We start from the raw sequence: 13,872 nt of genomic DNA on the forward strand, positions 1-13,872 counted from the left end.
GAACCCCAGCTGCTGTATTCGCATCACCATGTGTGTAAACTGTGAGTAACTGAGTTCCTGGGGACTCACCAAACACTGGGGAGATGGAAAGCATTCGATCTTCCAAAATATGGATAAAGAGCCACAGGGCTTAGGACAGCAGAGAGGCTCCTTAAAACTGTGTGATTGCTGGTAAATAATTGTTCTTTCCATGGAGAAACCTGGAAAATGAACAGTTCTCTGCTTTTCAAAAGTGGTGTTTGATAAAGGCTGGCTGGTTTTGGGACACTTGGCAAAGGAATTCTCTTGACCCTGCCCAAGGTGTTTCCTACAGGAATTCCCACTGGAATTTCTGCAGTGAGGGGTTGCTGCAGTGTTGCCACAAAAGCTGGGCTTTGCTGTGGTTTAACCCCAGCTGGCACCTGAGCCCCACTGGTCCTTCCCTTCCCGAGGGATGTGGGACAGGATGGGAAGGGTCGGGTGAGGAAACCCCTGGATTGGGATACAGACAGGTGAATAGGGAAAGGAAAATCCACACAAGCACTGCAAGGCAAGGAATTCATTCTCTGCTTGGAGAATCCTGGAATGGGTTGGGTTGTAAGGGACCTCAGAGCCCATCCAGTGCCACCCCTGCCATGGCAGGGACACCTCCCACTGTCCCAGGCTGCTCCCAGCCCCAATGTCCAGCCTGGCCTTGGGCACTGCCAGGGATCCAGGGGCAGCCCCAGCTGCTCTGGGCACCCTGTGCCAGGGCCTGCCCAGCCTCCCAGCCAGGAATTCCTTCCTGATACCCGGTGTAAACCTGTCCTCCTTCAGCTTCAGACCATTCCCCTTGTCCCAAAGCCCTCTTCAGCCTCCTCAGAACTGCCCATAGGCCCTGGAGGGGCCTTTCAGCCCCTGCCCACTTTCCCATCCCTAGGAAAGCTCCGATGTGCCTGGTGCTGACTTGGGAGGTCAAAGCACCATCACTCCAAGTGTTCCCCTTCCTCTTCCCTCAGCTCTCCCTGCTGACCGTGGTGTTCCATGGTCTGGGATATTCCTTGGGGCAGGTGGGATCAGCTCTCCTGGCTGTGTCCCCTCCCAGCTCTTTGTTCCCCCCCAGCCTCTGGGATTCCTCCAGGAATAAAGGACCATGGATTGGGATGGACAAACAGGCCCATGAACCGTCTCCAAATCTTCTTTCTCTTCTGTGCTGTTTTACCAGGGACTCCATGGCTTGGCCCAGCAGAGGACTTGAAATGTGAATCAAGGAAAGAAAACCAGTGCAGTGCCATTCCTGGCCCTGGGCCAGCCTGGTTTGAGCCCTGGAGCAGCAGCAGCAAGCCTTGGAGGGAGCCTCTGCGGGAGAAGAACTGGGAGGAGCAGCAGCAGCAGAGCGCGGGGCAGGCAGCAGCTGCACACCCAGGGGCTGCCAAGGGGCTGGGGCAGCCCCTGGGGAAGCTGACACTGCAGGTGAGGGCACCCTGCACCCAGGGACTGCCAGGACCTCCACAAGGTGGGAATCATGGAGTGCTTGTGGCAGTTTGGCTTTCCCCACAGCACTCCCTCAGTGTATTGCCCCGGGATTTGACCTGGGCAGGTATTTTAGGGATTAAATCCCTTGGCATCAGGAACCAGAGGGAATGTAGCTGACAGAACGTCCCACCACACTTGTTTCTGTGCAGAAATAATACTGAGATGTACATAGTATGAGATGAAAATGAGCTTTAATTACTATTTTGTTATTATTATTATTCGAGGTTTTTTCCTTTCTGGCCAGTTCAGCCCCTGGCTGTTAAACCAGGCCTCTGAGCGCCTGCCCAGCGTTAAGGGCAGGAGTTTTGTGTTGCACCCAGTGTTATGATGGGATGTTTTCTATGCTTTGGGGTTTGTGGCGGATGTTCTGGGTCTCCCCTGCTGCTGCCAGCCCCAGTCAGGCCAGGCAGGGTGTGTTCTCTGTCCCCTCAGGAGGCCCTGGCCCTGCACCGCCCCGATTTCATCTCGCGCTCGGGGCAGCGCCTGCGGCACCTGCGGCTGCTCCAGGAGGAGAGGAGGCTCCAGGGGCTGCTGCAATCCCAGCAGGAGCAGCTGCTGCAGCCCCCAGGGAAGAGGAAGGACTGCAGGAGTGCAAATCACCTGGTGTCCCACCGAGGTACTTCAGGGGTCTGCTTTGAATTCTTCGATTTAAAGAATTCCACGTCATACTTAAGGGTGTATTTATTTATTATTTCTTTCTAATTAAGGCATTACAGTTTTTAACCCTATTGCCTGTAAGGTCTTACAAAGAGTTTTTTTAAAAACTTCTGTAAAACTTACAAAGAACTCACAGTGTTGCAGTAACAAACTTGTTCATCATCCCCTTATCTCAAAATTTTCCGTTCAGGTTTCCTGAGGAAAGAAAAAAGAAGAGCAATTCCCAAGAGTGAAATGGTTCAAAGATCTAAAAGGTAAAGCTCAGGGAATTTTACTTCAGGTGGATCAGTGCCCTGGGTAGGGCAGAGCTTTGAATCATGTCTGCAGTCAAAGAATTGGGTGTGCAAAGAATTCAGCTTTTTCAGTGAAAAATGCAGGTACCTTACCAGAGGGAGAAATGTCTTACTTAGAAATCCCAAGAAACAAAATCATTTTGGAAAAGTAATTTCTGTAGCTAAGCCTGAGGGTTCTGCTGCAGTGTCAGCCATCCACAGCAAACTGGATCCCAGATGGAGAGGGAATGGGGCTGGGGGACACTGGAACATCTAAATAAGTTTACAAACTACCAAAGTGGGTAATTGGGGCAGGAGTGAGGCAGCATTTCCCCCAGAGGAAGAAGCACTCTATAGAAACAATCACCCCAAGGGAATACAGAGGCTTCTACTCTTGGAAAAAACACTTGAGGACAGGTTTTGTCTTATTTTTCACTCCAGTGATTCATCCCTAGAATGCCCAGCACACTCACGGTGGATTCACCCTTCGGAGAGGCTGTGCTGCAGAGAGCATGGGAAGGCATAAAAAAAATGGGAGCTTATGGCAGCTGAATTTTGCTGGGAATGGGATGTGAAGTGCTGGGCCAGGACCCCACAGAGGTGGCAGAGCCCGAATCCTTGGAAATAATCACAAGTTAAAGGGATGAGGCCTGACCAGCCTGATCCAGCCTTGGAGTTAACCCTGCTCTGAGCAGGAGCTTGGTGACCTCCAGAGGTGTCTGCCAACCTCAGTTTCCCTGTGATTCCACAAAATACCAACTGGAATACACAGTATATAAAATAAACCCCTTGATGTGTTCTATTTTAGTAACTTCTAGCATTTAAAAGTATTCTTAGGGTGTAAGCCTTCCACATTCCAGGTGTGGGAATTCCCGGGCTCAGCCCTGCTGTGTATCCCGCGTTTTCCCATGGGACACCACTAAACTCCAGACACGTTTGTCAGGGCTGTGCTTGGCCAGCAGCCCTTAAGGAATGTGGGCATAGAGCAGAGGGTGTGGTTTTTAATAGCAGCCGGTTCCAAATCACAGTTCTTGCCTTTTCTCTCCCGTTCAGGATCTACGAGCAGCTCCCCGAGGTGAGGAAGAAGCGGGAGGAGGAGCAGAGGAGGCTGGAGTACGGCTCCTACCGCCTGAGGGCTCAGCTCTACAAAACAGTGAGTGCCCTCTGTCCTCTGGGACACCCTGCTCCCTCAGAGACCTCCTCTGGGACAGCCTGCTCCCTCAGGGACATCCTCTGGGACACCCCTGCTCCCTCAGGGACCTGCTCTGGGACACCCTGCTCCCTCAGAGACATCCTCTGGGACACCCCTGCTCCCTCAGGGACCTGCTCTGGGACACCCTGCTCCCTCAGGGACCTGCTCTGGGACACCCTGCTCCCTCAGGGACCTGCTCTGGGACACCCTGCTCCCTCAGAGACCTGCTCTGGGACACCTGTGTCCCTCGGGGAGTCACAGACACAAAGGAATTTGCCGGATGGGAATTCCCCGGTGCTGGGCTGCAGGGGGTGCTCAGGCTGTGTTCCATCTAATCAGGGCAAGGCAGCCAGGCTTTGGAGTTCCCCCTTGCTCACCTGCAATCCTGCCATGGCTGTGGAAACAAGGCAGGGAGCGTGGTCCTGGCGAAATGGTGCTGGAAGGGCCTCGTGCAGGGCCTTGGGTGGGACAGAGGATCATGGAGCACGTTCCAGGAAGGACAAGTGTCCTCGAGGCTGCTGGGTTTGCTCTCCTGTGCCCTGGCTGTGGATGGGTTTGGCTCAGGGAATTGCCAGCCAGCTTCCCAGCCGTACTTAACAAAGCCTGGAGTCATCCTTAATTTACCCAGTCAAGAGCTGGCAATCCTGGTGGAAATTTAACTTTGAGGATTTCAGGAGTTTCTGTTTGCCCAGCCAATGGTGGGGCCTCCCAGCATGGGCACTGCCCGGCCAGGATCCCTGTCTGGGAGCTGTGGGGTGAACCAGGATCCCTGGGCATGGACAGGCACTGGAATTAAAACTGGTCTTTTTTCCCCCTCTGGATCTTAAACTCGCACTTCAGTTTTAGCATTACAGCTCCTTTCCTGGAGTACTCCAGAGCTGGAGTGGTAGGCTTGCATATTTGTTGGGAACAGCAGGAATTGGATTTTGAAAGTCAGGACTTGTAATGTATTATCCAAAACATCTTCCTACTCTGATTTGGGGAATTTACCACTGGAGAGACTGAATTTGTTGCTATACTTGTGCAGGGTATTTTCAGGGCATTTTTCTTTCCCTGGTCTGAGAATTCCAGCTGCTGGTACAGTAAAGTTTGAGGAATTAATGAGTTCTGGCAGTCGCCAACTTGGAGTGGCAGAGTCAGCTGGAAGCAGGGAGGGAAGAGGATCAGAACTTTTGTACATAAATGTGGGTTTGATTGGGGGAGAGGTGGTGATTCATGGCAGTAAACAATCCCAGTGTTTGAGTTTTCCCTGCTGATGCAGAGAAGCTGCCGAGAGGAGCTGTAAATCAGGGAATGGGGTGAGAGCACCAGTTTCTGAGGGAGGCTCGTTGTGCCTGAAAAATGAACTGCAGATTTTGTGGAATGACTCCAAAAATGAGACAGAGCTTTGGGGGAAGGAAGGAGCTGCTCCAAGGGCTCCATGAAGTGTGGGATGGATCTTAGCATGGATTTAAGGATCCCCTGTGCCCCAGGCTGCTCCAAGCATCTGTCCCAGGGCTGGTGTGGGGCAGCACTCAGGGCCTGGGACAGAGCTGCTCCTGCTCTGCTGCTGTCCCTGCAGGAGCCCAGGGAACCCAGCAGGGAGCAGCTCCTTTGGCATTTATCCAGGGAAAACATGGAAAAGGGAGCCAGAGTCAGGTCTCTGGGGCAGTGGTGGGGCTGGGCACGACCCCTGTGTCCCTGACCCCCAGGGCAGGGCCTGGGACGTGCCCTGTCCCTAAAATCAGAGAACCATGGAATCGCTGAGGTTGGAAAATCCCTCTGAGCCCAACCATTCCCAGCACTGCCCAGGCCACCCCTGCCCCCTGTCCCCAAGTGCCACATCCACAGGGCTTTAAACCCCTCCAGGGATGGGGACTCCACCCCTGCCAGGCCTGGACAGCCCTTTCCAGGAAGGAATATTCCCAATATCCACCCTGAGCCTGCCGTGGCCCAGCCTGAGGCCGTTCCCTCTCCTCCTGTCCCTGTTCCCTGCCAGCAGAGCCCGACCCCCCCGGCTGCCCCCTCCTGTCAGGGACTTGTGCAGAGCCACAAGGTCCCCCCTGAGCCTCCTTTGCTCCAGCCTGAGCCCCTTTCCAGCTCCCTCAGGAATTCTTCAGCCCTTTCCCAGCTCCCTCAGCTGCTCCTGGGGCTCCAGAGCCTTCCCCAGGGCCTTGAGGGCTCACAGTGGGTGATGAAAATTTGGGAAAGGAAGCAATGAATGAATGGATTCCATCCCACCCCTGTCAGGGCCGGGACACCTCCCACTGTCCCAGGCTGCTCCAAGCCCCAATGTCCAGCCCTGCCTTGGATGCTTCAGGGGTGGACAATCTCCGTGTCCAGGCTGAGGGATGAGATGGAACTGAGTTTATTTGACTCAAAATAAGGCCCCCAGTTAGTGAATCTGTATGAACAAAAGTTGCTTCCCTTTTGTAAAGCGAAGTGCAACTATCCCTGCAGGACTCTGGGAGGGGAAGGGCTCTCGGGGCTGGTTTCTGGTGACAGTTTGGGGCAGCTCACTGAGGCGAAAAGAGAATAATAATAAGGTTTGTTGGCACTGAGTGAGGGCGATCCTGAGGAGGAAACCACATGGGCTCACCTAGAACTGGAACCATAAAGACCCCATGGCTGGAGTGCGCAGACATTCTTAATTCTGAAATGGTTCAATGCTTCTCTTTATTGAGATAGCAAAATTATTTTTATCACAGGTGCACGTGGGTCGGGGCTGATGTTCTGTCCCAGCAGCCCTTTTTCTTTTGTACTTCTAATTTCAAATAGAGCATAAAATCATCCCCGTCAGATCCGGGGATGGGAGTGCCCTGGAATTCTGAAGGCTTTGTAGCGGGAACAGATTCTGATCTGATGGCAGCAGCAATCAGAACGCTTTCAACCCCAGGGAGGTGGAAGTGGATTTTCTAAGTTTATCAGATCCAAACTGGTTCCATTACTGAGGCTCTTGCATTGGGTGGAGTGAGTTTGTAATTTCAGTAAATTGGGAGGACGCTCCTGACAGGGAGCAGCAGTTAATGGATCGCTTCCCTCTGCCCCTTAGCGAGGGAACCCAGCCCTAGCGCTGAGGAGCCTTTCTCTTCTGTGGGATGGGAACGGCCCGGCGCCGGAGGCAGGCAGGGACCACAAGGTGTCACTGCCCCAGAGGGAAAGCGCGGGCTCCGCCGCCGGGAGCTGCGCTGAGGGGAGCTCTGGGGAATGTTCTGGAATCACTCCCTGCTCTGGCCTGGAGGGGACCTTAAAGCCCTTCCAGACCCAGCCCCTGCCGGGGGTCACAGACTGAGTGTTCTGTGTGGGGTGTGATTTGGTTTGGTTCTTTAACATCTACCAAAATTCTTCTCGGCCCATTTGGGAAGAGTTTGCAAAGGACTTTTCCTGTGTTTCGGCCTCAGGATTGTGCAGACTCCCCCTGCTCCCGCTCAGCCGTGGCTCATCCCTCCCACTGTCCTGATTTATTCCACTCTTTATGGTGGAAAGCACTTTCTGTACCTTCCACTGTCCTTGTGGCTCTTCCCTGGAACTCTGCTGCTTTTCCTGAGTCCTCCCCTAGCACACCCGGGCTGGGGAGCACGTGGCTCGCAGAGATTGTGCTCAGGAGGGGAGGATGGCAGGATCCTGCTGAAGGGAACAGTCTCAGCCAGTTCCAGGGGTAATCTCTGGCCCGTTCCCGACCGTTCCCCTGCAGCCAGCACAGCGATATCGTGGTGTTCTCAGAGAGCAACTCCTGTCCTATGAGGTGTAAATTCCCATTTTGTGGTGTTTTATTGCCCCTTGATGGCCAGGCTGGACAGGGCTTGGAGCACCCTGGGCTGTGGAAGGTGTCTCTGCCCCGGCAGGGGTGGCACTGGGTGGGCTTTAGGGTCCCTTCCCACCCAAACCGCTCTGGGATTCCATAACAACCTGTTCGGAGAACTTAGGCTCAGCATTTTTAATTTTCAAAGCACTAAACCTCACCTGTCTGCCTTTGCTTTTCTCTCAGAAAATCACCAACCGTGTCCTGGGGAAGAAGGTGTCCTGGAGCTGAAGGGATGGTCTCCAGCCAGGCTGGGGTGCTGCAGCCCAGAGCAGGACCTGGTGAGAGGATGCAGTAAATGCTTCTGCAGCTTGAGTTTGTGCTACTGGGTCACTTTTGTACTAATTAATCCTGCCCTGTGTAAGAATCAATGATCAGGGGGGGAATGTCGGGGTTTTAAATAAATAACTGGGTTTTTATAGTGGTGGTGTGCACTTCCAGAGGAAACAGAGTCTGGAAAAACTTGCTTCTTAATGTATTTATAACTCCCTGCCTGGAATAGCAGTTTTTTATATTTATTTTCAATGGGTTTTAATGAGGATTTAAATTTTTTTAAAAATTCCTGTCTCGATGTAGGAAATGGACTTGTTACGGTTTGTACTGAGAAACCCTCCAATAAAACACCTGTGTTGCAGTAACTGTTGCAGCTGTTTGTGCAGGGAGCCGGAGGTGCTGAGCAGAGACAGTTGTGCTGATGGGAGGAGTTTCTAGGCCTTTCTGGGAGAATCCCCTTTATCAGGTGGTTCTATGCTGCCAGGGCCCCTGGTTGTGCCCTGGACCAGCATCACTGGAAAGAGGCAGTGGAGAGATGTGGTTTGTAAAAGGCTGAAGTCTCAGTTTCATCTGATCACCACTGAGGAGTTCATAGGATGGATAAACAGGAAAAGACATCTGAGGAAAACAGAGTGGGTGTGAACTGTGGTTTCCTATTTTCTCTGCTTCAGATGTTTGTAGCGATTCAGGGACAGCTGTGAGGGAACACCCAGTGCTGGGAGGGCTGGCACCACTCACACATGGAAGGTTCTGGAGAGACCCTCCAGGGCCTGAAGGGGCTCCAGGAGAGCTGCAGAGGGACTGGGGACAGGGGCTGGAGGGACAGGACACAGGGAATGGCTTCTCACTGCCAGAGGGCAGGGATGGATGGGATATTGGGAAGGAATTGTTCCCTATGAGGGTGGGCAGGGGCTGGGCTGGAATTGCCAGAGCAGCTGGGGCTGCCCCTGGATCCCTGGCAGTGCCCAAGGCCAGGCTGGACACTGGGGCTTGGAGCAGCCTGGGGTGGTGGGAGCTCTCCCTGCCCATGGATGGGGTGGCCCTGGATGGGATTTAAGGTCTCTTGCCTCCCAAACCATTCCAGGATTCCACGATCTGGTCTCGTCTCAGAAATGGAAGTTAAAGTGCAGATTACAGCATCCCATGGCGGGGATAAATCAGCTCAGGCTGTGGCTCATCTCCTCAGACCTTCCAGCTTCCCAAAATCCAGCTGTGCCTGTTTATCACGGAATCAGCCTGGCTTGGGTTGGACGGGACCTTGGAGCCCATCCAGTGCCCCCTGCCCTGTCCAGCCTGGCCTTGAGCTGGGATTTGCTCTCTCCACTGCCTTGTCCTGGGGATCAGTTGGGACGGAAGTTGCTGCTTTGCCTTTGGAATTTTGTTCTGGGGCTGGAAATGAGCTTTGTGTGTTCCCGAAGCAAAAGGTGCTGGAACTGCTGGGGCTGAGCTCTGATGGATTCCCCGAGACCCACAGGGATAGATTTGTTCCCTGGGACAAGGGACTGGGGGTGTTGGAGCCCTAACGAGATCCTGCCTCACTTGGAGCTCATTCAAGGCCACTCAGCTGCTTATTTGTGCTCTTAAGCTTTCAGTGATGAGGAGTGAAGGGAGCTTGAGGGCCTTGCTGTTCCCAAATCCCTTGGAGATCTACTCCAATGTTCCCCAGCACAGCCAAGGCCACCCCTGCGCCGTGTCCCCAAGTGCCACATCCACAGGGCTTTCAAATCCCTCTGGGGATGGGGACTCCGGGGCTGGACAAACCTTTGGGTGATGAAATTTCCCCCTGAAATTGGTGGGGGGGTTGTTCCCATCCATCCTTCCCTGATTTCTCCGGGGGGGATGCTCCTGAACTGATGCCCCCCCTGTTCCGAGGCTGTTCCAGCCCCCAGGTGGGTGAAGCTCCTGTGGATGCAGAGCAGCATCCAGTGTTTGTAATTCTGGGAAGGCGACTGTTGACATTTGCAGTCACTGCTTCCAGCACGCCAGGCTGCTTTCCAAAAACTCAGGAAATTGTGCTTGTCTTGTGCTGATTCCAGAGTGGAGTCACCCCCTCTCAATCTGCTGTACACAGAGACTTCTGGGGAGATTCTGCAGGGCTCTGAAAGTGGAATTAGGGCAGGACTGGGTTTTTTGAATGCTGTAGGAGCAGATTTGTGTTTTCAGTTATTCAGAACTGTCCTTTGATCAGCATCACCCCCCAGGGACTGCTGTGTAGGACAGATGTGTGTCCACAGCCTGGGCTGGGGCTGGGAAACCTCATGGATGAGATGCACAAGGCAGGGAAAGGGAAAAGAGGTGTAAAAATCCACCTTTTGAAATGTGCTTCATTTTAAAATCAGAGGCTTTTCCCCCTTCAGAAGCACCTTCCGTTTCCTCCTTTCTGACCGTTTCCCCTCGTTCTTTGTGCTGTTATTTCCATCCTGAGGGAATCAATCCTGATCCTTCTCTGTCACTGCAGCCTTCTGGGTGTTTTTGGAGTCCTTCCTAGGAGAGCCCCTCTCACATCAGGGGCGATGGGCTCGGGTGGATGTCTGGGACACGTTCTCATTGCCGGTATCTGGGAAGACTTCCATGGAAACACGTCACAGTGATGATGTGAAAACACGGCTCAAGTGCCCAACTTCCTTGGAAAAGGGAGATCCCCACAGTCTTTAGTCACTCACTGTTCTGTCCCTCTGCCTGGACGTGGCCTGTCCAGCGTGGGTGGCTGCTGGGGACTCTTCCCAGATTTCTGTTGCTCCATTTGTTTGGCCATTGAGAGCTCTGGAGAGGAAGAGGTGAAGGATTCGCCCTGTGCCAAAGCAGGTAAGGAAACCACTGCGAGAATTCCAGAATGGCTTGGATTGTGGGGGACCTGAAAGACCATGCAGTCCAACCCCTGCACTGGCACCTAAAATTAGGTGAGATTTTATATCAGACCTCCCCAAAGTCCATCTCATTTTTTCCATGAGTGCATCCTGGATCATAATTCACTTTTCCTGAAACAATTCCCTGAGGAAGACATGACTTCCTGACTGGCTGTTCATTAGTGCAGATCCCACTTTAATCCAGTAAAGCAGATTTTAATATATTGTTTCCTTTGTGCTGCTTTTATGAGCCGGGCGGCTGCACTTCGGCCCAGCTGAAGTCAGCGCTCGGCTGGGCCGGGGCAGGAATTCAGCCTGGGGCAGGAATTCGGCTGGAAATGGGAAAGGCCCAGCTCTTTCACACGAGCAAGGTTTGAAAGTCAAGCTTTTATTAATATTTTTCTCCCTACATCAGCAGATAAAGTGAATTCTCCCGGCCAAATGGGACCCTGCGGGAGGGTGAGCGACCTCGGCGTGACAAATGGAAGCCACGTTGATTAATGCTCCTGGAAGGAGCTCAAATTCCAGGGGGATGAGGACACTCGTGAGAGTCTTCCTAGGGAAAAAGGGGATTTTTAATCCAATCCAATTTTATTCATGTACCCATGTGCTGCAGCCCTGCTGCTTCAGCAGAAGCTCCTTCCAACTCGGCGATGCCAAAGAGATTCCACGTTGTTCTCCCCAGGCTGTGCTGCTCCCCCACCTGAGATGGATTCGGAATGTCCCATGAACTGTCCTGGCTGGCTCCTGGCTCCAGCCAGGGCCCCGTGACTCATGTGCTGAGTAGCCAGCCCTGACCTTCCTCCGGACAGGGAAGAGCCCTGGGCCTGACCAGGCTGGACCGGGAGGAGAGGACACAGCTGAGGAGTCAAGTTCCTGTGGCTGAGCTGTCACTGGGATGGCAGCGATGGGACATCGGCTCTGAGGAGCCTTCGTTTGGGTCTGTCAGGGCACACGTTTGTATGAGCAGCACAGAGATGTTTGACTGGAGAAGGGCAACGTGTCCAGGGAAGGGAACAGAGCTGGGAAGGGGCTGGAGAATTCCTGAGGGAGCTGGAAAGGGGCTGGAGAATTCCTGAGGGAGCTGGGAAAGGGGCACAGCCTGGAGCAAAGGAGGCTCAGGGGGGACCTTGTGGCTCTGCACAAGTCCCTGACAGGAGGGGGCAGCCGGGGGGGTCGGGCTCTGCTGGCAGGGAACAGGGACAGGAGGAGAGGGAACAGCCTCAGGCTGGGCCGGGGGGGTCTAGTTGGATATTGGGAAAATTTCCTTCCTGGAAAGGGTGCTCAGGCCTTGGCAGGGGATGCCCAGGGAGGTTTGGAAGCCCCACCCCTGGAGGTGGCCAAGGAAGGCCTGGATGTGGCACTCAGTGCTCTGGGCTGGGGACAAGGTGGGGACTGGGCACAGCTTGGACTTGATGATCCTGGAGCTCTTTCCCAACCCCAATGATCCTGTGATTCTGTGCTTGTGTCACTCCTGGTGGTGTCCTTGGCAGGAGGGCCTGTGCCAGGGTAAGGGTGATGGAGTTTGAGCTGATGAAGCCCCAAGCTGTGGCTGCCCAGGGTCACCTTCCTGTGCTCCTGTTCCCGTGTGCCTGGGACAGGGAGCGCCTGGGGGGTGAGAACCCCCCGCAAACACACGCCCAGGGCCTCTCCTTGCCTGGGACTCCAGGGCTCTGAGTGATCCCCGGCCCTGCTCCCCACGTGCTGCCCCAGGCTCGCTCTGGAATCCCGGGCTGGGGCTCAGCTGCCAGCCCGTGGAGGGTGACAGGGGACAGCGCCTGTTCCTGCCCACAAAAGGGCCTTTTGTAGGCTCTGCACAGCCTCCAGCTGCTGCTCCCAGCCCGGGCAGGGCCAGGGGCTTCCCGTTCCACAGCCCTGCTCACGTTCCCAGTGGGAAGCACTTCTGCCTGGCTGAGGAAGAGGGGGAATGAGGAGAAATGTCCCATTCCATGGAGTGACAGAGAGGCCACGCTCTGTGGCGGCTGCGGGGGGACACCGGGGCCTGTCCCCTGCCCACGGCTCCCCGTGGCTCCCGCTCCACGCCAGCCCTGGCCCCCGGCTGCCCTTCCTCGGAAAGCCCTTGCCAGGCTCTGCTGTCCCTCTGGCCCGTGATGGTTTCCTGATGGCTGCGAGCCCGTCCTGCCCTGGAATCTCTCCTGGTTGTGTGCCAGGCTGCTCATTCCCAGCTGCTCCACTGAACCCCGCCGTGGGTTTCCACCGTGCTTCCACAGGGATCCTCTTTGGAGGAACTGGGTTTTGGAGCATTTGTCCTCTTGTGGAGACGGCAGAACCTGCAGGGTGAGTTTCAGCTTCAGGGAGACCTGTGCTGTGCTGAGAGAGTAATGCTGAAAGGGCAGGAGTTCATGGAATCCCATCCAGTGCCACCCCATCCACGGGCAGGGACACTTCCCACTGTCCTAGTGGCTCCAAGCCCCAATGTCCAGCCTGGCCTTGGGCACTGCCAGGGATCCAGGGGCAGCCCCAGCTGCTCTGGGCACCCTGTGCCAGGGCCTGCCCACCCTCCCAGGGAAGAATTTCTCCCTAAATGCTTCCTAAAGGTGCCTGGGGAGAGCTGGAGGTGACAGGAGGAGCTGCTGAGTGCCTCTGACCCACCTGGGGGATGCTGGAGACTGGTGGGGGCTTGGAGGTGCTGGGGAAGGCTTCACCTCCATCCAGATGTTTGCATCTGTGGGCTGCACCTGAGGGCCCCAGTAACAGGATCCCAACGTGTTTGGGGCCAGGAGGGCTCTGACTGCTGCTGCCACGGCTGCGCTCTTTCAATTCGCCTTTTGTGCCGGGAAACCCCAGAAAAGTCCCCTGTGCCTTCCTGTTCCCAAATGTCACCTCGGGCCACAGGTCCCCAGAGCACTCTGGGTAGGGGGCCTGGAAGCTGTCCCCATTTCCAGCATAAAATCATTTACAAAGCTTTAATTACTACTGTTAATCGATACTATTATTGGGATTTTAATAACTATTGATGAATCTTTGCCCTGACTGTGGGAGGGAGAGTTGGGTGACCCCAGGGAAGCACCCCAAGGGGCTGGGAGTGTGTGCAGGAGGAGTGAACACTCTCTCATCCCACACTCGCTGTTCCTGCACTGATGGATTTGGGTTGATGATGTCCATAAAAGCCATCCCTGGAAGTGTCCCAGGCCGGATTGGACACTGGGGCTTGGAGCAGCCTGGGATAGTGGGAGGTGTCCCTGCCCATGGATGGGGTGGGATGAGTTGAGCTTTAAGGTCCCTCCAACTGAAACCATTCTGGGATTCTGTGATTGATTGCATTAATATTATTAATTAATATTATATATAACATTATAAATATGAATGTTAATAATCAATGTCATTAGTATTAAT

At 54.3% G+C, this 13,872-nt stretch overlaps 1 protein-coding gene across 1 annotated transcript in view; it reads left to right on the forward strand.

The window, feature by feature from the left end:
* Positions 1 to 7,970, forward strand: part of ALMS1 (ALMS1 centrosome and basal body associated protein) — a 49,076-nt gene extending 41,106 nt beyond the window's left edge. The window contains exons 16-20 of the mRNA XM_082282023.1: positions 1,184 to 1,431; positions 1,927 to 2,110; positions 2,342 to 2,405; positions 3,477 to 3,576; positions 7,583 to 7,970. Coding sequence (XP_082138149.1) covers positions 1,184 to 1,431; positions 1,927 to 2,110; positions 2,342 to 2,405; positions 3,477 to 3,576; positions 7,583 to 7,627 — 641 coding nt within the window. The 3' untranslated portion in view covers positions 7,628 to 7,970. The remainder of the gene's footprint in view (positions 1 to 1,183; positions 1,432 to 1,926; positions 2,111 to 2,341; positions 2,406 to 3,476; positions 3,577 to 7,582) is intronic.
* The last annotated feature ends 5,902 nt before the right edge of the window (positions 7,971 to 13,872 follow it).

This window comes from Coloeus monedula (assembly GCF_965178545.1).
Source record: "Coloeus monedula genome assembly, chromosome: 5".
Lineage (NCBI taxonomy): Eukaryota > Metazoa > Chordata > Aves > Passeriformes > Corvidae > Coloeus > Coloeus monedula.